The sequence below is a fragment of the Pleurodeles waltl genome, chromosome 6 (assembly GCF_031143425.1).
Source record: "Pleurodeles waltl isolate 20211129_DDA chromosome 6, aPleWal1.hap1.20221129, whole genome shotgun sequence".
Lineage (NCBI taxonomy): Eukaryota > Metazoa > Chordata > Amphibia > Caudata > Salamandridae > Pleurodeles > Pleurodeles waltl.
This window is the reverse complement of record NC_090445.1, coordinates 1116806115-1116832517: the sequence shown is the minus strand read 5'-3', so window position 1 is coordinate 1116832517 and position 26403 is coordinate 1116806115. Positions and strand designations below refer to the sequence as shown.

The 26403-nt window shown below is 47.0% G+C and overlaps 1 protein-coding gene across 3 annotated transcripts in view; it reads right to left on the bottom strand.

Annotated features, from left to right (window-relative positions):
* Positions 1-23745, bottom strand: part of CAMK2N1 (calcium/calmodulin dependent protein kinase II inhibitor 1) — a 114766-nt gene extending 91021 nt beyond the window's left edge. Inside the window, exons 1-2 of one of the 3 annotated variants that reach the window (XM_069240280.1) lie at positions 23656-23745; positions 19792-21125 (exon numbers count right to left, since the gene is read on the bottom strand). In XM_069240280.1, the coding sequence (XP_069096381.1) occupies positions 19792-19975 (184 nt within the window). In that variant the 5' untranslated portion in view covers positions 19976-21125; positions 23656-23745. The other 2 variants (XM_069240279.1, XM_069240281.1) reach the window with 2 other exon arrangements.
* Positions 23746-26403: the final 2658 nt, after the last annotated feature.

The following is a 26403-nucleotide window of genomic DNA, read 5'->3' as shown; positions in this document are numbered from 1 at the left end:
TTTCAAAAATGACACTTTTAGAAAGTTGGCATTTATCTGCCTAAACCAAATGTGCCATTCTGATAGTGTCCAGGGACACATGATAGTGGCTTCAGTAACGTGATGTATATTCCTTCCAGACAGTTGACAAAAGAACCTTGGTGGTGGGAAAGTTGTTCCTCTCCTGAGCAGGATTGCTTGGGGTTGTATCAGCCCATTCCTGAACTTCAAAGGGTAGCCTGTGGGCTGTACCATGCTCCGCCTGACTTCAGAAGATGTCAACACTGTCACTGGGAAATGCAACCCATGCCTGGACTAGCCCATACTTTGTTTTTGAGTTAGACAAAAGTGTGCCCCCTACCCACAGGATGGCACAAGGTATAAAACCGGCACCCTCAGACCCTGATACCAGAATACTCCTGGACCAGAAAAGAATCAGAAGAAGGACTGTCTGCTGTCTGAAGGAGGAAGATTGGACCTGCTTGCCTTGAACTCAAGACCCCAAAAGTGCCTGCAAGTGTCAGTTGGCTGACCTCCTGTTTGATCTACAATGACACAACAAGCTTCCAGATGCATTTCCGACTTTCCAGCTTACCTGACCTCACTGTACCTGATCCGGTCCCCTCTACTGGTCTTTATGTGGAATTGAGTCTTGACCCTCCCCTCCCAAATGCTGTTCTCAATGTCCTGAACCCTTGGCAGGAGTCAGCAAGTACTCCTTCCTGCTCAACTAAAGGTTTCACCAAATCAAATGCAGAATGGTGCAAGAGGACGCAGGGCCTAGCATCACAGCACCGTGCAACCCCTGATAAGTGGCCTCACTAGATCTGACAAAGACCAGCACAAGAAGATGCAGGGACTTTCATTGCAGCATCTGATCGGTGGCTTCATTGTATCTAACACAAAGTGACTCAAAGCCTGGCATCACAGCACTGCACAGCTCCTGATCTGCAGCTTCACTGTCTGCAATGTAGAGAGACACAGAGCCTCACATTGCAGCACTGTGCAGCTCATTATCAGCCGCTTACCCGGGACAATGCAGAGCCTCGCATTGCAGCTCCTAACTGGCAGCTTGGCACACCAGATGCAGCACAACACAGAGCCTCAAAATGCAGGGTAGCCCCCACAGCTAGGACAAAAAGTACAACCCCCATCAGGCCACACCTGCTCCCTCATCTGACTGGTGCTCTATTGCCATAGGCCTGAACTTGTGACTTTGTCGCGGTCAAGAGTGACCAGATACCCACAGTTGCCACCTCACACCTTTCTTTTGGTGCTATTTTTATCCGCAACTTTAAAAACTCATAACTTCCGTTCTATTGGCTGGAACTTTGCTGTTTTGGTGTCATTTTATTATTGAAATATCCTCCATTTTCTAAGTTGGTCTAGAATTCTTCCTGTGTTTATTATTCACTTTACCACTGTTTGAGTGCTGCATAAATATTTTACACTTTGTCTCTAGGTTAAGTCTGACTTCTTTTGTGGTAAGCTAGTTCAAGCACAGGTTTATTTAGTGACTTTTGTGGTTCATCCTGACAAGGACTATGATTGTTACTCTCACCCCTCACAATTAATCCAATTTCATACATATAATATTCATATGTCAACATGTAAGTAAATTATAGCATGTTCAACTTGTTAAAGTCAAATTAAAAACAAATATATTCATAAAGAGCATGTACCTGGAAAGAACAGCAAAATATACTTGATTTGCAGTGGGATCAATGGGGTGCAGTGCTCCTTCTGCCTCTAAAACCCTAGCAAGCCCTCCTGCTTGATGCTCTGGTACAACTTTACAGTATCAAGCACGATTTGTTGAGAGTGCCTTTCCTCAAAAGAATGGACTAATTACATCCTACATCACCTAGTTAACACTAGTGTACCTAATAAAATGAGTTGTGCAATTTATCAACGCATAATGACCATAAAGGCACTACATAAAGCAACAACCCTAAACTGCAGGTGGTGTGGCCAGGTAGCCAAGATGGCGGACACAGTTTACCAAGCCTCTTGTACTAAATCACTATCTTGCGGAGAAAGCTCATACAGCAATGATATACAGCTGTAAGGTATTCAAGCAGGCTGGACTGTCGATTGAGCTGTGGCACTTGCTGGTGGAATGGACAAATTATGCTTAATGAATTGGAGTTAGTAATACTGCCTTCATCCCTCTTGCCTACAAGTATATACACCTTGCCCTCATTCCTCTTGCCGACAAGCATGCACAGAAACATAATAGGCCTTCCAAGATTGGATCTATGTTTGGCTCAAGGTTACCCAGCTGCCCTCAGATCCGAGTGTGGTTTAGAGTGTGACTCCCTCAAGTCAATAGAGGGCACAACCCGAGACTGGAGGTCAGAGATAAGCTAGGTCATGTTAGAAATTCACCTCAGAACCCATTCAAGGCAATCATGGGATGCATAAATAAGGCGAAGGAGGTAGCACATAGGAGGAACTGAGGAATTGACTGTGAAGAGAAGCTATGATTGGAAGGGAGGGTCCCAAAGCCTGTTCTGTGTTACGTGAAGGAAGGAGAATCAGGGCTTGCTTGCCAAAGAGCACAACTGGAAGTTTGGAATGTGAGTGCTATTGTGCAGCACAGAAAAAAACATAACACACTGATGGCTAATTAATGTGGCACTGTATCCATATTGAGGCGAACACTGCAGTTTCACACAGATGGAAAGCAGGGAGAAAATAGAACCTACTTCCACTGCAAATCTGAAATAGCAACGACCAGAGCTATCATTGATTGATCGGAACTGCCTCTGGCACTTGATCAACACCTGTAATATTATTACACTAAAATCAAGCACGAGGGAATGTAGTTTACCCAGAGGGGTACAGACCATGATGACAGTGGTCTCAAGGCTTGAGTGTCAAGTGAAGATGACTGTAAAGCACATCAATATGCTTTACGGTGGGGATATGCTGGATTGCCTTTGCCTGTTCGGGATACATGCTGCCTCACTGCAGCACGCCAAGTTGAGCATACCCCCAAGAGGAAGCAATCCACAAGTCAATTGATTGAGAAAAGCCTTTGATCTACCTGAGGGGCGGACAGTGCCTCAATGTGAATTGGACATCAGTGGGCTGATTCATGGGGATAATTTAAAGAGGAGAGTTCTATTTGTCCATCTGAACTTTTTGAGTTTTGGATTTTGATTATTTCTGCTGCTGCCCACTCTCAATCACACTAGATCAAAACACTTGATTTACCAAGCTTGGTGCCCATTTCTTACTCTCTTTGTAATCCCTTCTAATACTGTACTCCTTAGTTAACTCCTTTTTTTCTATCATCATTCCTCTTACTCCACCCATTCTAATTTTATATTTTAGATTCCCTTATTGAAGCCTGGAGCTCTAGAGAGCATGAATGCACTCCTTATTGGGAGACATGGGGAGATTTGGACTCAGGAACCTGTGATGCACAACTTCGCTGAGGATCATGTTTTCTTCAAGGACCACAAACTGTTGAGTTGATATGTATGGTGGGGGCTAATAAAGCTTGATCTTTGAGCAGGGCTCTGGGGTCACAGTAGCCCTATATGTTGCAGTGAAGCATGCCACGAACATTAATGAAGATGAAGTTAAGAAGAAGGAAACTATGTTAAACCTGTAACCCCTTGTCACATCCCAGATCACAAACGGATAACAGGATGAATGAGGGTACCATGACCAATCTCAATCCCCAACACTTTTACATCTGGGATGGCCTTATAAAGATATTGCGTCAAAAAGTATCAGATCTGGATTTTCTGGACCTTAATAAGTTCATCAGAATAATATCTCAATGCTTTCCATTTCACTGTCATGCATAACCGGCCACTGTGTTAACCATGGAGCAATGTGTACTGTGTACAGTAGTATTAAGCCAGGGCTCCAAGAGCTGGAGACCATTGCACTGTTGTTAAAGCATAACAGGGTCCACCGTCCTAACAACGGAGGAAATCTCTCTTGTCCCATTTTGCTTGGCACACAGGTAAGTATAACACCGCCACCTTTTAGGTACTTCACACTGCAGTACTTTGCCAAAGAGGTATTTTTTTAATTGCATAATTGTTATGTCCTTTTTAAAAAAGTGGGTTCTAAGGATTATAGGGAAGGGTTAGGGGATGGGTAAGAGAGAGTAGAGGCAAAGGAAGGTAAGGGGCTTTTAGGGTTTAGGGCGTGTTGAGGTAAAGGGGGGTTCATGGTTTAAAATAACGTTAGGGATTACCAGCCCAACTCGGAAAGAGAGGGTTTTGGAGTGTTGGACTTTTGGCCATACGCATGGTCATCCCTAGTCTTTTTGCCTCCTTCCTCCTGTTTTTTCTGACCTTTCGCTGTTGGCTCTAGGACTCTGAGCACTTTATCACTGCTGACCAGTGCTAAAGTGCAGGTGCTCTCCCATCTAAAGTTGGTATGATTGGCTTATACCTAGTTGGCATATTTAATTTACCTATAAGTCCCTTGTACAGTGGTATCTCTATACCCAGGGCCTGTAAATTAAATACTACTAGTGGGCCTGCAGCGCTGCTTGCGCCACCCACTGAAGTAGACTTTCAAACCTGTCTCAGGCCTGCTAGCGCAGGGCCTGTGTGCGCAGTTTTCTGCCACAGGGACCTGGCATCTAAATTTACTTGCCAGGCCCAGAACTCCCCTTTTACTACATGTAAGTCACCCCTAAAGTACGCCCTAGCTAGCCCTATGGGCAGGGTGCCATGTATGTAGAAAGGCAGGACATGTGCCATATTGCATGGCCTGTCCTAGTAGTGACAAACAGCCTAACTTGGTGTCTCACTGCTGTGAGTGCTGCCTTCTCATAGGATTGCATTAGAAATGCCCTGCCTTATGTGTAAGGGGTATTGTCTGATTTATGAGGGGTAGCGTAGGCGTGTTTGGTATGGTTGTGATGGTGATAATAAATACTGCTTAATGGTGTGGGTGTATTTTTTATTACTATCACAGAAATGCCACTTCTAGAAAGTGCGCATTTATCTGTGCTTATAATTCTGGTGTTTTGCAGCTTGACTCCAATCCACGTCTGGGCAGAGTGACAGTTGGGGCTTTGTGCATACTTTTCAGACAGCCTGTACACAGGGAGGGTGGAGGTGTCACCGAGGTGCATCTGCATACTGAATAGTCTTCCTGGGCTGAGAGAAGGGAGAGGCGGGGCACACCTGCATTTGTAAAGACTGTGCCCTGGCCTCACACAATAGGGTCGTTAACCCCCCACTGATGTTTGGAGCCTGTGCTGAAAGGAGAGAGGGGGCACTCCCAGAACCAGTTGTAACTGGCTGGAACCTCCTCTCCCTACCATTGTAAAACACTGTAAGAACTGACTATAAGTACAGGGGAATTTTCCCCACAATTTGAACATTCTTGGAACTTGAAACTGGACACAGAACGCTGATGAATGGACTCACCAGGAAACCGCCATGGACTGCTGCTGCTGTGCTGACCTGTGACCTGCCTGGTCACTAGGAGGAACTGCCACCATCTGCACCCCTTGTGCTGGCCTGTAGCTGGGCCCACCAGCCCTGTGCTCCTTCTTGTTTAGTTGTTCCCAGGGGCAGGGTGCTGTGGCCCCTGACCCCTGCAACGATCTTTCCATCTTTGCCAGGAGGGAGCGCGAGGCACCCCCTCCCCCTTTAAAGGATTTCCCTGACTTGGGCCCCCCCTTGGAGAGGGCCGGTGGAGGCCCGGGGGGCCCCCCAGTGATCACGGGTCCCAGAAGGGGCCCGTCAAAAATTCAGAGAGGGTGCGTGCCGCCCCTCTCGGTCTGCCATGTTGAGGGAGGCCCCCGTTTTTGCGCAGAGGAGCGCCGGGGGCCCCATTAGTTGTTTTAGGCACTGGAAGTGCCTCCCCATCAAGACAGGTACTTTTAAATGGACCAATATGTTCCTAATCTAAAGTTCTTTCTACAGACTTTGCTATTATGATATATTGCCTACCTGTTCTATGATGCTTTTACATATGTGTGCACATGTTCCTTTTATGGGCGTGACTTGCTAATATGTTTCCCTAACTTGCCATAGGTTTTCTAATGTTCCTACTATGGGCGTTTTATGATATTCTTATGACAAGTGTTCTAATGTGATTACGTGTTTCCTGACTACTGCTTATGTTGCAGAATACTGAGTAACCTGTGTGTTATGTGTGACTACTGCTAGTTTGCAGAGTAACTAATGTGTAACGTTCTGACAACTGCTAAGGTAGCAGGATAGTACTATTATGTGATGTTGGTCTGATAATTACGTTGTGTACAATACAGTATATTTTCATATAATCTGGTGTTGTGTTTCCTTTGTGGTGGGGATATTGCATCACAGGTGTGTGTGTGTTGTGCAAACGCTTTACATATTGCCTCCGGGTTAAGCCTGACTGCTCGTGCCAAGCTACCAAGGGGGTGAGCAGGGGTTATCTTGGACGTGTAACTCCCTTGCCCTGACTAGAGTGGGTAAGTTCTGCCTGGCTGAGGTGCATACCCTAGCCAACCAGAAACCCCATTTCTAACATTGGAAGTCAGCGGTGAGGATAGGACTTGCGCTTGCACAATACCATTGTGACTCATTATTTCACTACAAGGATTGCGTTTAGACCATCACATGTTTGGCTTCTCTTAACTTTCTCTCTTTGGTCATTTTTCCTGTTTTCAGTTCTCACGCTTGGGTATTGTGATTGTCAGAGTTGAGTTATTTGTACCTTTTCAAGATGGGGCTTATCTTTGATTTAGAGGACCTGCCGTTTTACACGCAGGGGGAATTAGAGGGGTTCTGTAGAGAGAGAGGGCTGCCTGTAGAAGGGGACCTCAGGAGATCTCTGAATTTCTTTGAAAGGTTTGTGACATTTACCCAGGGAGGGAGTGTGCTTAGGGGGTACCCAGAGGATCCTGAGTGTAGCGAGGGTTCCCAATGGGAGGGCTCCCAGACCTCATCCCTAGAGAGTGGTAGAGAGACTGATCAGGAGGGTGAGAATGACCAGTTGGAGACGCCAGTTGACAGGGAAGGCCCCAGTGGTAGGGAGTCCCTTGCTGGGTCCAGTGTAAGAAGCAGGGCTACCTCTCATTCCTTGACGCCTGATGAGCTAAGAGATAGGCGGGAAGAGAGGGACCTGAAGTTGCAGTTAGCGCGCCTAGCTGTTGAGGAGAAAAGGGCTGAGGTAGAGAAGGCCTTAGTACAGGAGAGAATGGCAGAGGCAGAGAGGGCCTTTGCCAGAGAAAGACTCGCTCTAGAACGCAGTCTGAAGGTTCTGGACTCACCAGCGTTGCAGGTGGAGTCCAGTGGTGGCAGCAATGTACAGTGCTGTAGCAAAGATGTTCCTCACATACCCATAGATCTGGTACCTAGGTTCCAAGAGGGGGGTGACATACGTCAGTGGTTAAAGGAATATGAGAGGGCTCTGGTAGAGCGCAGGATCCCTGAGAAGGATTGGGGAACTGGCCTAGGGAGTTTTATTCCTGAGGAGGGGAGGGATGCCCTACTGACTCTAGAAGAGAGTGACAGGGAGGGGTACTCCGCTGTGAAGAACGCATTGATTGTGAAGTATGGTTTTTCCCCTGAGGAATACAGAAAAAGGTTTAGGGGTGGTAAGAAACTGTCCCACCAGTCTTGGGAGGAGTTTGTGGAGGATTGCTGCATTGCACTAGATGGATGGGTGAAGGGTAGCACAGTAAACAATTTTGAAGGGCTGTTTAATCTGATTCTCAGAGAGCACCTGTTTCGTTGTTGTTTTTCAGAGTTACGCCAACACTTGTCAGTGTGTGAGCCCTCTGACCCCAGGGAGCTCGCAAAGGAGGCAGACTTCTGGTTGCGTACCAGAGGGTCTGGTGTGGCATTAGGGGGTGTTCCTAATGAGAGTGGTCTAGGTGTTTCCCAACAAGTTGTGGTGGGAAAGGAATGGAGTGTCCCAGGTAGGTCCCAGTGGACTGGGATGGGTGAGGGACCCCATGTCCCGTCTCTGAGGAGAGGGAATGGGGCTGGGCTGAGGCCCAAGGTGCCCAAGATACCGCCCCAGGCCCCTGAAGGTTCCATGAGTGAACGCCAGGAGGTGAGCCTAACCTGTGCCGTAGGGCCAGCTGTTCAGAAGGATCCTATTTTGTCATTAGGACTTAGGCGGGTGGCTGGTGATAGCGTTCCGCCGGTCCTGGTGTCTGGTAGTCTCGCTCTACAGCGGAGGAGGCGGAAATCCAGGCATAGGGTTGAGAGGGGGCTGCGGGCCCCAGTGGAGAACCTGGAGGGTCAGGGGTTAGCTCTGAGAGCAGAGCCCCCCAGGAATGACCTTGGTGAGACCATTTCTGGGCTGGGGGGAATCCAGACTCTGTCAGATGGGCAGAGGTCAGGAGACCTGCGCCAGTCAGACTCTTGTGTGGCCCTTGGGGAAAGTATTTCCCTGGTGGGGGTTAGGTGTGCCCCCCAGGAAGTCCTGGTGCGCCTGGCAATGATTCAACCGCAGGGTGGTGACTCTGGGTTGAATGATCAGGTTCAGGGGGTAAACTCTGACCTGATGGGGAGTACGTGTGCTCCCAAGGAAGTCCTGGTGCGCCAGGCAGTGGTTCAACCGCAGGGTAGTGACTCTGGGTTGGATTGCCAGATTCAGGGGGTAAGCTCTGATCTGGTAGGGGGTAGGTGTGCTCCCAAGGAAGTCCTGGTTCGCTGGGCAATGGTCCAGTCTAAGGGTGTCGTCCCTGGACTAGATAGACAGGTTCAAGGGGTAAACTCTGATCTGGTTGGGGGGGCGGTTAGTGTGCTCACCCCCCCCGTGTGAAACTTCTGGTGGCTTCTCCCGAGGTGGGGAGACGCAGGACTCTGGAAGTGGGGTTCAGGGAGGGGGAAGCCCGTCCCGGACCCCGGTGCAACCCAAGGGTGTCGTCCCTAGGTTGGGTGGTCAGTCGCCAGGTAGTGATCCTGGGCTGGCGAGAAAGTTGTGCAGGGCTGCTGTACCCAGCACCCTGGCAAGTGTGGATTCTGGTGATACCCCTCCTAGGAGAGGAGGGCGGGATCCTAGAAGGAGGGGTAGAGGGAGGAGAGCCTCGCCTCTAGCCCCTGTAGAACCTATGGGTGCGGACCCTAGGTTGGTGGATCAGTGGCAGGGTAGAGCCCCTGAACTGATCGGAAATGGAGTGGAGACAGGTTGCTTTGCACCTGGGGCTACCGCCCCCCACTCATTATGGTTTCAGAGACCAGAGTCTCCTAGATGGCCTGGGGCCTGGTTCTGGCCATTGGCAGCTAGAGAATCCCCGTGGGTTGGTCTAGGCTGCCTGGGACGCATTGACAGAGAGATCCCAGTGGAGTCAGGAAGGCGTAGAACTGGAGCATGCCCCTGCTGTTGTGGGCCTGGGTCCTTGTTCTATCGCCCCAATCAGGAAAGTACATCAAGGTATTGATTGTTCTCCCCTGGATTTTGGCTGGTAGGGGGTTGTGTTGGACTTTTGGCCATACGCATGGTCATCCCTAGTCTTTTTGCCTCTTTCCTCCTGGTTTTTCTGACCTTTCGCTGTTGGCTCTAGGACTCTGAGCACTTTATCACTGCTGACCAGTGCTAAAGTGCAGGTGCTCTCCCATCTAAAGTTGGTATGATTGGCTTATACCTAGTTGGCATATTTAATTTACCTATAAGTCCCTTGTACAGTGGTATCTCTATACCCAGGGCCTGTAAATTAAATACTACTAGTGGGCCTGCAGCGCTGCTTGCGCCACCCACTGAAGTAGACTTTCAAACCTGTCTCAGGCCTGCTAGCGCAGGGCCTGTGTGCGCAGTTTTCTGCCACAGGGACCTGGCATCTAAATTTACTTGCCAGGCCCAGAACTCCCCTTTTACTACATGTAAGTCACCCCTAAAGTACGCCCTAGCTAGCCCTATGGGCAGGGTGCCATGTATGTAGAAAGGCAGGACATGTGCCATATTGCATGGCCTGTCCTAGTAGTGACAAACAGCCTAACTTGGTGTCTCACTGCTGTGAGTGCTGCCTTCTCATAGGATTGCATTAGAAATGCCCTGCCTTATGTGTAAGGGGTATTGTCTGATTTATGAGGGGTAGCGTAGGCGTGTTTGGTATGGTTGTGATGGTGATAATAAATACTGCTTACTGGTGTGGGTGTATTTTTTATTACTATCACAGAAATGACACTTCTAGAAAGTGCGCATTTATCTGTGCTTATAATTCTGGTGTTTTGCAGCTTGACTCCAATCCACGTCTGGGCAGAGTGACAGTTGGGGCTTTGTGCATACTTTTCAGATAGCCTGTACACAGGGAGGGTGGAGGTGTCACCGAGGTGCATCTGCATACTGAATAGTCTTCCTGGGCTGAGAGAAGGGAGAGGCGGGGCACACCTGCATTTGTAAAGACTGTGCCCTGGCCTCACACAATAGGGTCGTTAACCCCCCACTGATGTTTGGAGCCTGTGCTGAAAGGAGAGAGGGGGCACTCCCAGAACCAGTTGTAAGTGGCTGGAACCTCCTCTCCCTACCATTGTAAAACACTGTAAGAACTGACTATAAGTACAGGGGAATTTTCCCCACAATTTGAATATTCTTGGAACTTGAAACTGGACACAGAACGCTGATGAATGGACTCACCAGGAAACCGCCATGGACTGCTGCTGCTGTGCTGACCTGTGACCTGCCTGGTCACTAGGAGGAACTGCCACCATCTGCACCCCTTGTGCTGGCCTGTAGCTGGGCCCACCAGCCCTGTGCTCCTTCTTGTTTAGTTGTTCCCAGGGGCAGGGTGCTGTGGCCCCTGACCCCTGCAACGATCTTTTACATCTTTGCCAGGAGGGAGCGCGAGGCACCCCCTCCCCCTTTAAAGGATTTCCCTGACTTGGGCCCCCCCTTGGAGAGGGCTGGTGGAGGCCCGGGGTGCCCCCCAGTGATCACGGGTCCCAGAAGGGGCCCGTCAAAAATTCAGAGAGGGTTCGTGCCGCCCCTCTCGGTCTGCCATGTTGAGGGAGGCCCCCGTTTTTGCGCAGAGGAGCGTCGGGGGCCCCACTAGTTGTTTTAGGCACTGGAAGTGCCTCCCCATCAAGACAGGTACTTTTAAATGGACCAATATGTTCCTAATCTAAAGTTCTTTCTACAGACTTTGCTATTATGATATATTGCCTACCTGTTCTATGATGCTTTTACATATGTGTGCACATGTTCCTTTTATGGGCGTGACTTGCTAATATGTTTCCCTAACTTGCCATAGGTTTTCTAATGTTCCTACTATGGCCGTTTTATTATATTCTTATGACAAGTGTTCTAATGTGATTACGTGTTTCCTGACTACTGCTTATGTTGCAGAATACTTAGTAACCTGTGTGTTATGTGTGACTACTGCTAGTTTGCAGAGTAACTAATGTGTAACGTTCTGACAACTGCTAAGGTAGCAGGATAGTACTATTATGTGATGTTGGTCTGATAATTACGTTGTGTACAATACAGTATATTTTCATATAATCTGGTGTTGTGTTTCCTTTGTGGTGGGGATATTGCGTCACAGGTGTGTGTGTGTTGTGCAAACGCTTTACACATTGCCTCCGGGTTAAGCCTGACTGCTCGTGCCAAGCTACCAAGGGGGTGAGCAGGGGTTATCTTGGACGTGTAACCCCCTTGCCCTGACTACAGTGGGTAAGTTCTGCCTGGCTGAGGTGCATACCCTAGCCAACCAGAAACCCCATTTCTAACATGGAGGTTACCGCTCCCAAAAAGCTAAAAAGGATGATAATACATATATTGCTTTACCCTCTTAATTTCCGGCAGGTAGGGCCCGGAGGAAATTGAGTTTGCAAAAAGCCAGGACTAAGAACAATTGTTGAAAACCCCATAACAGTCGCTAGGGCTAAATTTGGGTGCAAAATTAATTTGCACTTGACTTTACATTAATCTCGGAACGAAGCCATACATGCGATCCATCAGTTATTTCACTTGTCATCTTTAGTTTCATTATGCCAATGTATATGCCTAAGTATGCCCTAGAAAACTTTCTATGCAACGCACTCTGAAACTCTATGGAACTGCACGGGGTCTCCAAAATTCCTCTATATATAAATAAACTGATAGAGTTTCTACTGCTTGAATCGTCCCCCACAAGACAGACGCACAACCAAGAGAAAACATTAGAAGCAGCATATCCCACACACCCTACACAGCAGACATGTTAAGCTGTTGGCTATCACTAAACTCCCAACAGCGCATGCAGCCACAAGCCATCATCCAATAGAGCACTTTAGACATGCGATCTCACGTACATCCAACACAACAGTATACCACGTGTAAAAATATCACATTGTTCACATAAGTATTCACCACCAAAATATGTCACACAAGAATACAACTATTAATCTTTCACTATCTCAGAGCTAGAGTGTATAGCAGAAGGAGTATGTCTCATGCATTTAAGATATTACAAATAGGCCATATGGTGGGTTTTCACATACCTACTTAACACACTGGTCTCTAAAAGATAACACCAAAACATGTTAAACTGAACACTACACGTTACTCAATATGGACACATCAAAGCACTTGTCATCGTGAAGACATCGCCATTGTAAAGAATACATTAAGCAGAACACTACGCATACATGCGCAATCACAAATCCGAAGAACACGCCATTCCCAATCTGTAGAAATACCACAACATGATAATGCCCAAACTTATCATCATTGGCCAATTCAGACACTGGCCTGTTGCATAAACCTCGGAATCATGTGGAGGTATCCTGAGAGTCAACAGTACCAGGAGTCTGCACTAACTGAAGGTTGTACTCTAAACACATGCCACTAACATACCACAAAATCTGAAACCAGTAAATAGATCAGGTGTTCCAGCTCTTGCGTAGAAATGGTATGTGCTACTAGTTCAAGAGTTCCCTCCCTCATTGCGTGAAGAGCTGTTCACCAACACAATACACAAAAATCCACTGCCCTCCTTAGGATCAGTCAGTCACAAACAAGCAGGTAATGCACATAAAAATTATGACACACCAGAGTTGTATTTTACAAGGATGGACGAAGCCCTGTAAAATTTGTCATGCCAATTGATTAAAAAGATATAGGTTGGAAGACGACTGGGCCATTGCAGTATTCAGTGGAGGTATTTGCTCTCCAGCCTCTGTGCTGCTTCCGAGGCAATATGTGATGATGCTTGAACAATATATAACTGGCCAAAACCTAAGAACGGTAAAACAGTTTTGCCGAGTTCTGTCCAGCACTAGAAGCCACTACCCTGAGTATCTCAATCCCGCAACAAAAAAAAAGAATAGGGTCTCTTCTTAGAAAAAAAATAAAAATGTATCAACCTGAAGGATAAATAGTCCTTTCCTACCAAGGCAACTTTAGTGCTGGTGGATGTCAGGAGGAGTGAGTCTGGCCGGAGAGACATATCACAACAAATTGTGCTAGATCTCCTCTTGCACTAATCTCATCACTGGTCTCTTTCCGGCCGAAACATTTAGGGAGGATTCGGATCTCTCTTACTGTCGGCTTGTTTTACTGGCACCAAAGCTAACATACCCAGACTCCTTGAAGAGTGCTCCTGTTACAGACCTCCTCAGTCCTCCTTTCTAAAGCCTATAACAAAAGCTCAGGGTACCTAGAAATTATACCCAAAATAGGTCCAGTTAATGTGGGAGTCCGGAACCATAAGACACTCTCTAGACATTATGCAGAAAAGAGAAGCTATCCTGGAACAGCATTCCCAGAAACCAGAAAGTAACCCAGGAGACCTGGCCCAACTGACCAGCTCAACTGACAGAGTAGCAATTCTTCACAGGTACCAAATTGTCAGGAACTAAAGAGAACAGTAGTGAAAGTTGCAGTGTAACACGGTAAAGAAATACCTAATCCCAGGTTGAATTGAAACAGTTATCATTCATTATAAGTTACTGTTTCAACAATGGTCACTGAAAAAAATAATATTTATGTTTAAACTGATGCTGTCGTCACCAATTAATGCTGACCCTCAAATGCACTGTGAGAAAACTGGGCTGATTGAGGAGGCCCACTAACGTATTGCCCCCATGTTTTACTTTCTGCTGGTGGTTTCCTGGCTCTGATGGTGCCCTGGGTACTGCTAACCAGTCCCAGAGCCTGTGCTCTGGGACTGGAATGGATATGCAAACTAGGCTAATTATAATTGGCTATTTCAACTTACCTATAAGTCCTTAGTATATGGTAGGGCATGTAGGTTTAGGGATTCCATCACAGGGAGTGCACCCATAGGTGCACTGCTGAGGTGCCCAGGGTCATTTTAAAGGCAGGCCTGCCTTGCTGGCAGTTTTTAAAGTACATTTACATGCAAATTCATCTTTGGAATTAAAAGTACTTCCAAAGTCTTAAACAACCTTATTTTTTCATATGTCACCCCTAAGGTGTGCCCTAGGTGCCCCCAGGGATGGATGCGGTGTAACTATAAGCATGGACCTTATAACAAATGTTTTAAAATCCCTGGTGAGGAAAAAATAGCCAAATTTGTTTTCCCTCGTTGTAGTGAATAGGCATCATATGCTAATAGGGTAGACTTTATTTTAATTAATAAAGCCTCTGAAGTGGCATGGGCTGAACATAAAGGAAATGCCTCGGGGAGGAGATCTGCCTCAGCAGATGGTGAAACTGGATGGGGCAAGAGCAGTTAAACTGGTCTTCAAAGGAGGGAAGAACATTTGGAGCAGCTCAGGACCTTCCCTATTTCCTGCAAACCTAGATACCCAGGTGCCCTCTTGATTAGATTAGGAGAGGACAGGAGATGGGTGTGTTAAGGATTTTTAGCCACACCAGTGAGTGGACTCAGCCAGACCTAACCTCCAGAAATCAGTTTCTGTCATTTTGGGTTTTTCTGGAACCTTTGGGTGTGTTGTGGACTCCTAAAGGATCTTCAAAGACCTTCTGGAAGAAGATCCATAAGTTTGGACAAGTTTGGAGAATTATAAAAAAAAAGCTCCATAGAGGGACCGACCCGCAGTGGTGAGCCAAGCTGGCTTACTTCAACCGTGACCCGACCTGACTTGCAGGTTCGCCCTGCGGAAAAGCTCCGGAGCCCCAGACTTCCAGGATTTCAGTGGGGGCTCTTGGAAATATGATCTGATAATCTTGCATCGAAATCGGCTTGCTGTGGAGAGTTGAACCCCATTGGAAGGAAAAAGCTCCAAAAATGTGACAAAGTGCGAATGTAAAAAGTTAACTGAGACGTCCCACGCAGCGTATCCGAGGACGGCTCCAGGGATGTCGGATCGAGATTCAGCTTTGGCCCTGATGAAGATTTCTAACCTGAAAAATCGTCTAAGTCCGAAGGTAGAATTCTTCACCGAGGTATCCGAAGAGGGCTCCAGAGAAGTCGAATTGAATTGGTGGCTTCGTCCTGCTGAAGAAAATCTTCAAGAAAAAGACCAAGTCCGAAGGTAAACCTTTGACCCAGGCCTCCCGCTTGCTGTAGCTGAGTAGGGCACCATCGCAGTTGGCCTCATACTTTGACTTTGCTCTGGTCTACTGCGACCAGATGACCAGATTGGTGCTTTTAGTTTCTATGCACTACAAAACAGTAATTCTTGAAAATGTATACCTCTGATTTCACTTACACAATTTTAATCGATTTGGTGTCATTTAAAGATAGAAATAGTATTTTTATAAATTGGTGTTGGATTTTTATTGTGTTTGGTGTTTTACTTATTTACTCTTTTGTGATTTTTAAATGCTTTACACGCCTGCCTCCTAAGTTAGGCCTTGATGCTCGTTGCCAAGCTACCAAAGGTTAAGCGGGGATTAATTTATTGAGAACTGACTGGTGGGGGTTAGTGGCCTATTGTTAAGTGTAGGTACTGACCTGCCCTTACCAATAATCCATTTTCCAACATGCAGTAAAAGCCATTTTTGGACACATGAGGGACTCTCAGTAGATGCATTGGAACTGCTCCCAAACACATTCAAAATACTAAAAAAATGACTTATTAATGGGATTTTCATAGGAGGAGATGGATGTTTGATATCCACTTTGTCCAGTGGTCCATACCCTTGCTCCATGGCTTATGAATAGAGGCTCATACCACACTATGTTCCCAAACAAGTGGGTGTGGAACTTCCAACATAGAGAGACACTTGGTATTCTTCACCACTTAAAGATGCTTCACTCAGTTTTCTTACCATCATTCCTGGCAGGCCCGTGTAAGTAAAGTTTTCCTTAGCCTTTCACAAATGCTTTACTGTCATTAACTTTTTGCAGTTTAAGACATTATATATGTTGCTTTCTATCATTTTATTTTTTATGGTTTTGGATTGTACTGATTTGTCCTACTTCCTAAGCTGTTGAGCCTTACACTCAGCTCACACAGTGAATAAATCGCAAGACACTTTATATGGATCCAATAGTACAGAGTCCATTTACTTTTTTGCACACAAGAGTGGTTTGAATTATGATTTATTGTTGGCATTTACATAGCAACAACACCCTATGGGGTCTTTTGACATTGAGCGTGGTGTTAGTGTTGTTTTTTTTTATTTTAAATCTAGGTTTCCATATACAAAATGTGTAAGAACACATGAAAGTTGTCATCAAACAACACCCTCTACATTGGAAATTTGGGAACATGGCAAGGATTCAGAGTGTATAGATTGTATACACATATTACAGGCATTTTAAAAGGACAGAAACACACACATGCAACACAAATACACGTATATATATATATATATATATATAGCTTCCAACACTCCTTCACGTAACAGGAGACCCAGGACACCTCCAAAGTGCAATTCAATTTATTACAGCACAAACATCCAACGCGTTTCGGCAACAGCCTTATTCATGATCCATGAATAAGGCTGTTGCCGAAACGCGTTGGATGTTTGTGCTGTAATAAATTGAATTGCACTTTGGAGGTGTCCTGGGTCTCCTGTTACGTGAAGGAGTGTTGGAAGCTGTATTAGGGCCTCTCGGAGCCCATCCAGGACCGCTGTGTAGAGTCCCTGCATTCCGAGATTTTCTTGTGAGATATATATATATATATCCAACCGAAGAGAGAACTCTGGGTAGTTCCCAAGTTTAGGTGGAGAGCAGCTCCAGTAAGGAGCACCCTGCAACACCAGCGACACTCTAGATTTGCTCCCCTCAAAATGTCTGTTTTTTTAGCAAGGTTTTTAAGCATAGGATTGAAGCAGTGCCATCCACGCTGAGCTAGAAAGCGACAAAGTCTTTTGCCATTTGTACAGCAAAATCTTTAAGCATAGGATTGGCCCAGTGCCAAGCCACGAGTCATAGTTTCTTAACATCAGTATAACTATAAGTGTAATTATAACTTTTGAATTACTATGGTTTTGTGTGGGTAAAACGTCAACCTAACTATAACATCCCTGTAACCTTTGTTTTTTTTCAGTGATATATGAATATATATATATATATATATATATATATATATATATATATATATATATATATACATATATATATTTATAATAAAAAAAAATACCTACTGGTCGTCACCTGTGGGTAGTTATAGTTAGGACCTAGTTTCCATAGGAAAAGCTTTTTTTATTTTCCCAAAAACTTTGGGCCGTTTGATGAATCTTCACAAAATTTTCAAAACTGGTATGACAGTCAGTTCTGCTGCTGTGTTGAAAGTGTCATTGTGATTCGTCGAGCGGAGGCCCAGAAATGGGGGGTCACAAAACGCTTTTTTCCTACACAAAACGCTTTTTTCCTATGCTATTTCCCATAGGGATTTTGAACATGACTACAGCCGGAACTGCTAAACGAATTTACACCAAATTTGGTAGAAAGGTAGCTCTGAGTTCAGAACGGGCCCTGAGAGGAAAGTTGCAGCTACCATTTTGTTCATTCTCAGCTCATTTTTGGTTCCCATCAGGGAAAATAAAATGAAAATGTGATAAAAGGGGTCAGGGAAGAGATACCCTGACCCATGGGACTAATGGTGGGGCCTGTGAGGGACCCATCATGGGCAAGAAATGGCTCAAAAATGTTTTTTTGATTGCACGAGGATCCGTGGATCCATTCAGATCCTCGCAGATCATCACTGATTTGAGTGGCTCCGTGGATCCAGATGCCAATTAAAAAAAAAACACATAGATTTACTCACAGACCCAGACACCTACTCACACACCCTTACAGCCACTGCCACTACCACACCCACTCACAGACCCTCAAAACGACCCACACACCCACTCACAGGCCCACAAAGCTTTCACACACCCACTTACACACTCACACAAACACATATACACCCACACAACCACTCACACACCCATCCACCACTCGAACACTCACTCACAGACCCACAAAACCACTCACAGGCTCACACACCAACTCACACACCTGCTTAAACACCCACACAACCACTCACATAGCCACTCATACACCCATACAGCCACTCACACATCCACCAAAACTCTCACACATCCACTCACACACCTACTCACAGATCCACACAGCCAGTCACACATGCATGTACCGACACACTGCACACACACACCCATTTACTCACTCACACAACCAATCACACACCCACTCACAGACCCCCTCACGCTCCCAGGTTACAGGGACATTATAGGTAGGAAAGAGCATTAAAAACCGTAGAAATTCCCTGAAAAAAAGGTTAAAGGAATGTTGTAGTTATGAAATCAAATTTTAAAAACTTAGAAATTCACTGTAAAAACAAAGGCTGCAGGGATGTTATAGTTAGGTTCTGATTTTACACACACAAAACCATAGGAATTCAGCAGGTATCTCAAGTAAGTATAACTCATGCCCTAAGGTAACTATAACTTGCACCTTTGCTATGCACTGATAATTACCCCATATATTACATCACTCATGACATCTTCTATGACATCATTGATAAAATCACTGCAATATTTGTAGTGAAATTATGGATGAGAAAACTGTGCATAGTGGGGGTAAGTGTGTACTGTTATTCATGTTGGGTTTTTAGGTGTCCTTACTTACTCGGGTAAAAACTGTGCAGCTGTAAGCATTACATGTGGTCTATGAGTTATTGTGTGCATGTTTGTTGTGTGAGTTATGGAATGCGAATCTAACTATAACTTCAAATGTCTGTGTTTTTTGTTTTTTCACAACTATAACTTCAATTTAACTGTATTTTTTTCAGTGAACATCTAAGGTTCTTTTAAACATGTTATGTTATGTCTAAAGCTAACCCTAATGTCACTTTAACCTTACTTTTTTCCGTGATTTAAAAAAATATATTTTATACCCCACACAACAGTTCCCCCTGTGTCCAACCCACCATGGGCAGCCGCCTCCCCCCACGGTGCATGGCCTTTGGCAGGGTAAAGTAGGGTTTGGCTAGAGGAACTGGCCTGCAGCCTGGTCCTACATCCAACCTTCCATGAGCGATCAAACCAGGCTGCACAAGCGATTTGATCATGCAATAGTGACAGCGGGGTGCAATGCTTGGCCTTCATACAAACTTCATGCACACTTCATACACACCCTCAATGGGAGGCAAACACTCGCTGCTTACGCATTTCAGCCACTTGCAGTGGGGCTGACCTGTCACCCAACTCACAGTGTGCCACCAACCTCTGATTCGCAAGTTTTTCAGTTGTGCGCAGTGGGTTTGGCTGAACGGCCCATCCTGCAGCAGGTGGACAATGTCCAACGCGCACAGCCTTGGGCCTTGTGCAGTGGGGACTGGCGGCAGGGACTATACTGCATTTAGGCCTTGCTCCATTACACTGCATGCGACCAACCGCACATGAAGGTATTGGCCAAGCACATCCGTAATGCACTAAATACTGAGTATTCATATGTATGGGTCGGTTAAGGCAAGAATGAAAAGCCCCTACTCTATAGTTATTTTTAAAGATTACTCTTACCTCTCTTGCTGCGGCCAATCTGCCCCAGTTTGGGGGGCCTCTTGCCCCCCTGTCCTGCTCCGCTAAAGAAGTTGCTGGTGTCTTGGAGGCGGCAGGTGAAGGAGATCTGCCCAGACCCCTCCGAGCCCCCATCTGAAAAGTGTGACAGCTGCTCAGCTTCTGAGTAAGGAAGCACTTCTGACATGGTGACTGCAGGAATCAGGGGTCTAGTGAGTCAAGAGAGGTAGGGAGCTAGGCGCAGTGGGACTGGGAGGTGAGAGGCTAGGGAGTAAAGATAGGGTAGGACCTGGGGAGCAGAGGCTGGGATGTGAGGTGACCAGGAGGAGTTTACAGAAATGGATTAGGAAGTAAGGACAAGGGATGGCTGGGGCTTACAGATATCGGGGTGAGAGGAGAGACTGTAGGTAAGAAGGATGTGGATTACAGAACTGGGGGAAGAGGGGGCAGAGTGTAAAGAAAAGAGATGGGGCTGTGGTTACAGGACTGAAGGGCAAGGGCTACAGAGAAAGACAAATGGGCTATTGGGGTTACAGGACTGGATAGTGAAGTCCTATGGAGGAAAGGAAAGGTGGTGTCACAGGAAGTGTGCTTAGGAAATGGTAAATATCGGGTGTTGGAAGTTATGGATGTGAATCGGCTAGGAAACGGTACGATAACATAGGAAAAGACGCACAGACGATACTAGAGGATGTAGAACTGAGAGTTAATAGAGAGGGGTTATGTTAGAGAACTTAGGGTATGAGGCTGGTGTGTGCTCGTTGTGCCAAACACAGGGTGTGGAGTGTACAGGTCTGCCGGGGACGGGTAAAAAAAAGGCGAGTCGTGAATTACTGTGGAATTTTAAAGGGGTTGTGAGGTGGGGCAGAATTGGAGGTGGTGGTTACTTGATCTGTTTGCGGCGGGGGAGGGGTGTTCGGACAGGCAGAGTTACACAATTGGGGATCGTGGAAGATAGGTTAGGGCCTTGTTGGGGCCAGGGCTGTGGTGGTTACTAGGTGCGTAGGAAGCAGGTCTTGCTCATCCAGAGTTAGGGCTGTCAGGGGCACAGGACATTGGGGTGGCACGGACTAATTAGCTGGTTGGGGCTAGATGCGGATGTTAGGGATAGGTAAGCTTTTTGCGCGTTGTCAGTGGTCTGCAATTGGGCTGGCGGTGAGGAGCTGGAAATATTCATTTGTTGAGGTCATCAAAGCTGGGGCTGTGGGGGGTCAGGAGGCGGGGGTGCCCAGGCGGTGCCAGTAGCGATGCAGGTTTCCTTCTCCTCCTCCAGGGGTGTTTCCCTCCTGCTGAGAGTCAGCGAGGCAAGACCATCACATCTTCACTCGAAGCCCACCCTACAACAGCGACAAAGGAAGACAGTCAGAAAAGCTTAGAATAGAATGCATCCTGAAGACAGACATACCACTAAACAACAGGGACAAAGTGGGGGACTCACCGAGACAACTGCAGACAATCTCAACTCAGACCACAAAAGGAGAGAGGTGACAATCATAAAGCGACAGTAACAAAGAGCACTTTTGAGACAGTTACCCCTGATAAAGCGAAAGAGCAAGAAAATGTCGGAGACAGCTCTGAATAAAAACAGTTGTCAAGGACAGCCTACCCTTTAACACAACAGAGGTAGAGGCAATTGGAGACAGGCCCCAATAGAGAAAAACATACAGACATTCTCTGCAGTGAGCACGAGCAATAATAGACCTCAGCAGAGAACGATTCAGTAAGAGCTCACCCTTCATGGAAGCCAGCGGGAGAGACGTGCAAAGACATCATCCAAGGCCGAAGAAGGAACAGCTCCAAGCACAACAAACAGCCTACAAATAGTCTGCACTAATCGGAGGCAGTGGGCAAGAGAGACAGCTAACAACTCCAGGAGCTAGAGAAAACCTGCGGCTAAATCTACTGGTACAAGGCTACTGACTCGAAAGGCAACCTAAACAGTCTCCTACTTCAAGCACTCTCGCAAATAACAGCCCAGCATACTGCAAAACCATGTCTCGATAGCGATGCACAGGCGAGACAGCTCAGACAGCTGTGCGAGCGTGGTGTCAGCTCCACTACCCGCTATGCCTCCGTATTGCTTTAACATGTGACTTTCCCCTTCATTAGTATGCAGCAACAACCGGCACTGAAGCTGCCTCTCTGCAGTGAGTGCGGCGCTACACAAAAGCCCCAATAAATAAACGACGCGCTGTCTTTTCAAACTAGTTTTACCACCACGGGAAGCCCCCGGGCCGCAGCGGTTCTATGGACGTAAGAGAGACTGCCAGAGACAGCGTCTGCAAACAGATCATACCCTATATCCATCCTCCTGCATCGAGACCCCGACAGTGGGATGCATGGTTTAATACATAAGCACAGCAAACAGGGTAGCAACGCCTCCCAGAGAGAGCGAGAGCGTCCAGCACCTGCTAGGAGACAGTGAGAAACAGGCTGCGAATAAATAACGGAGAGAGATTCTGGAAAAAATGGGATATAGCAAAATTATCGCTGTCAGCCCCACTGAGGAGACCAGCATGGGGGAGGGGAGGGTATCTCTTTTTAGCTTACAGAAACACTGGTGGTAGCACATGGTGGCAAGAGACAGGTATGCGAGCAACCTTTGCCAGAAATGGAAGTGGTTCTCAGATATAGAGCGACAGCGATGTGCAGCACAACGAAGCGATTCGTCAGGGAAGGAAAGGGGAGATTCGAGCCTGAGCAAGACGCAGCTCGACACCCCGAATTCAATCGTTTAGTCACTAAAGGAGATGGAATTAGAACATAGAAACAGGCGGATAGGTATATAGACTGACAGACAGACAAGAAGACAGACAGAAGGAAATGCGAGCAGGGTGGTTGGTGGGGGGGGGGGGGGGTTGGGGGGGCGGGGGGCACTGGGAGATGCATACACTTAGGCAGACACGCAGATGCTGTGCCAAACAAGGTCTCCCTGATGGAAATGGATCTCCTATGCTTTTAAGCAGAGAGGCGGCAGGCATCCATCCATACACAGAGACAGGTAAACAGAGAAGCTAGGAGACAAAGAGACAGGCAAGCAAGAAGAAAAAAGAACCAAAAAAGCGTGCCAACAGGTACGCATGAAGGCAGGCGGGAGAAAGAAGAGCAGGTAGACAGCAGGTAGACGTGCAAGCAGATAGACTGACAGGACTGTCCGTCAGACAGACAGACTGACAAGGCAAGCACGGAAGGGGACAGACTGAAATGCAGATAGACACGTTTATGACCAGGAATAGAAATCGCAAGCATTTGAAATACAAAACGAAATAAACCTATGGTTACTGAGGGGGACACGAACCACCTTCACCCTAGAGAAAGTGACGGTTCGCTAACTGGGACAGACAGACAGACGAAAAATTCCTTTAAGATACAATGCACCCAAGAGACGGTGGGACATATCAGCTGGACGGACCACAGAAACAGGCAAGGCATTAACCTAGACAGCCAGCGGCACAGAAAGGCGGAACTGAAAAAGAGAAACAGGCGCATTAAGATATTGGGGAGCAGCGGTGCAGAGGAGAGACACAGCCATCCGCGGAGAGAAAGCCCCCGCGCAGAGCGGGAGCTGGGTATGCACCACAGACATATAAACATGTACTGAAATAGTAGCATAGACAGACAGAAGGACAGGTAGGGACAGCGCGACGCGCGGATGCCCCAGAGAGACAGCCAGAGACACTCACTGTGATGGACCTGCAGGCAGCCCCGAGGAGAAGCAGCGGGAGGGAGAGCTGGGGAGGAAACCTGACCAGGAGGTATTCCCTGATCTCAGGATGATGAAGAGGACAGAGGACACAGACAGACGGACGGTGGGGGCGGGGGAGGGAGTGCAAAACTGAGAGATTCCTGGAAGAGAGGCAACGTCACCTTAGGGTAGAGCCCGAGCAGCCTGCTGAATCCAGCTAGGAGAGAGGGAGAGGTGAGGGAGGGAGCGAGCGAGAGGAGGAGGGAGGGAGGGAGCGCAGGGAGGAGGGAAGAGGACGGAGAGCAGGCGATAGGGAGGAAAGGAGGGGGAAGAAGGAGAGTTTGGAGAGAAGGGGTAAGAGGGGCGATGGGAGGAGGGACTAACGAATTGAGAAGAGTGCCGGTAGGCGGAGAGCAGGGGCTTAATAGGTAGGATGGGGCTCAAGGGTAAAATAAAATATGGGGAGAGGAAGGGGAACAAGGGGGGGAAGTTGAGGGGAGAGAGAGAAGTGAGGAAGAAGAGTAAAGGGGAGGAGACAGGTGACAGAGAGGAGGTGGACTAACGGGAGGGGGAGATAGGGGAAATGGGGAGCAAAAATCAGGGAAGAGGCATAAAATCTTGTAGAGAAGAAGAGTGAAAATTGAGAGAGGAGAGGGAGGACAATGAGAAAAGGGGATGAGAGAGAGGACAGGGTAGATGGGAAGAGGGGCTGGAATGAGGAGCTAGAGAGCGAGGAGTAGGAGCAAAGTTAGCGAGGAGAGGGAAGGCAGGGCTCCCATGAAGAAGGCAAAAGGAGAGAGGAGATTGAGAAAAAGGTACACACAGGAGGAGAGAGATAATGGGAAAGATGAAGGAAGCGGAGGAAGGGAGGAATGCGGAAGAGGGGAAGAGGAGTGAATAGAGCAGCACAGGACTCGAGGAAGAGGAAATAAGTTGGCGAGGGAATGGGTAGAAAGGAAGAGGAGTAAAGGAAGCAAGGCATAAAGTAGCCGGGCGCACGAGAGGCAAACATAGGAAGGGAAAGGGACCAGAAGGAGGAAAAGAAAGGAGGGGAGGCGGTTTTAGAGAGAGGAGCAAACAGAACAGGTGGGATGAGGGATGATGTGGTGAGGAGGGAGGAGAAGTGAGGCAGGGCAGGTAAGACGAGGAGCACAGGCGTGACGACAGAGAAGGTAGGAGAGAGAGAAGAAGGAAGTGCACATAAAGGAGAGAGGCTATATAGACACCAGGAAGACGAGGGGAGAATAAAAAGAGCAAATGGACGAGACAAAGGAAGACAAGAGCTAAGCAACCTTTGGTGAAAGCTAGAAAGGAGAGGAAGGGATTATAACAGGTTTGCAGGGAGCAAAGGTAGGACGAAGATATGGGAGCGAGAAACAGGTGGAAATGAAGGAGCTTGGGGAGAGAGGAAGCGAAACAAAGGAGGAAGAGAGTAAAAGGAGGGAGAAGAAAGAAAAAGAAGTAGGTAGAAGTGAGAAGAGAAGACCAGAGAGGAAACAGAGAGGAAGAGAAGCAAAGGGAGGAGGGGATAAGGGAGCGGCAGGGCAAGAGGAGCAAAGAGGCAGATGGGGAGAAAGAAGGGTTAAGCGAGAGGGCAAAGGAAAGGTGCAGATGAATAGAGGAGAAAAGAAGAGTATCAAGGGAAAGAGAAAATGGGTGAGAGGAAAGAGAAAATGAGACAGAGGAAAAAGACAATCAGCAAAGAAGAAAGCGCAGAAAAAGAGAGTGGAAGTCGGAAAGCGATGGGAAGAGAAGTGATGCAGATCGTTGGCAAGAGGGGAGACTGAAAGAGGATATATGAATTTAATGAGGGGAAACGCAGGAGGAAGGCAGCGACGGCAGAGTGCAGGGAGTAGAGAACCGTAGAGGTGAGGGGTAAAGCATAAGAGGAGCAAAGGTAGGAGGCAGAGACCTGGAGGAAGAGGAAAACAATCGAAATGAAGAGTGAAGGTAGGGAAAGAAACAAACAACTTAGAGGATAAAGCGGTAAGAAGGTCAACAAAAATAGTGAGGACGAACATGCACGTGAGAAGAGGGACAGATAGACCTCAGTGGTTACTCGGCAGGAAATACTCTGGGGAAGGTCAATATCACTACCTGCTATTACATTTACAAGCAAAATAAATTAGAGCTCTAGTGAGAGCAAAAGTATACCAAGCGCCAGCAAGTGGGACTGAGGTCAATATTTTTTCCCAGAAATCAGGGAAAGAAGTCTCGATGCACCTAGAGTGGCGTATTGGGTGAAAATACCTGGAATCTTATTATGTCAGAGTACATACCAGAGAAACTGCTTCAATGTAAACTTTGGAAAACGTATCTCATGGTGAGCAGAATATATCCATACAATTACTAAGCTTGGAGATTGTTTTCGAGTAAAACTTTAACCACATGTTCAGCATATAAGGCCATGGTGGTCGCTGAAGAATGCCGGCAGGCAATGAGTCAACACACTTTATTGCCAGATTAGAACTTGAAGCTCTTGAGATTTCAGTGGAGATTGTTAAAGAATAAGATTGGGATAAACTGAAGAAGGCTGTAAAGCATGCATGTAGTTCACCAGAAGAGTTTGGTTAATGATTTGATACCCTGTCTACAAATAAATATGTTGAATCCGGTATGTATCACAATAAGCCCTTGAGAAATCCAATTTGATTATATAGCACTGACTGGTTATGGCGTTTGCTGCTTTATGCATATTTTTAAAACATAGGCCCTCATTACGAGTTTGCTGGCGGACTCGTACCACCATCTGACTGCCAGTGCAGCCAGAACACCGCCGGCCCTATTACAAGTTTCCCACTGGGCCGGCGGGTGGAAACAGCATTTCTACCCGTCAGCCCAGCGGAAAACAGGGCCTTAACATTGACGCCGGCTCGTAATCGAGCTGGTGGCAATGTGGCGGTGCGGCGGGTACATAGTAACAGGGTGAG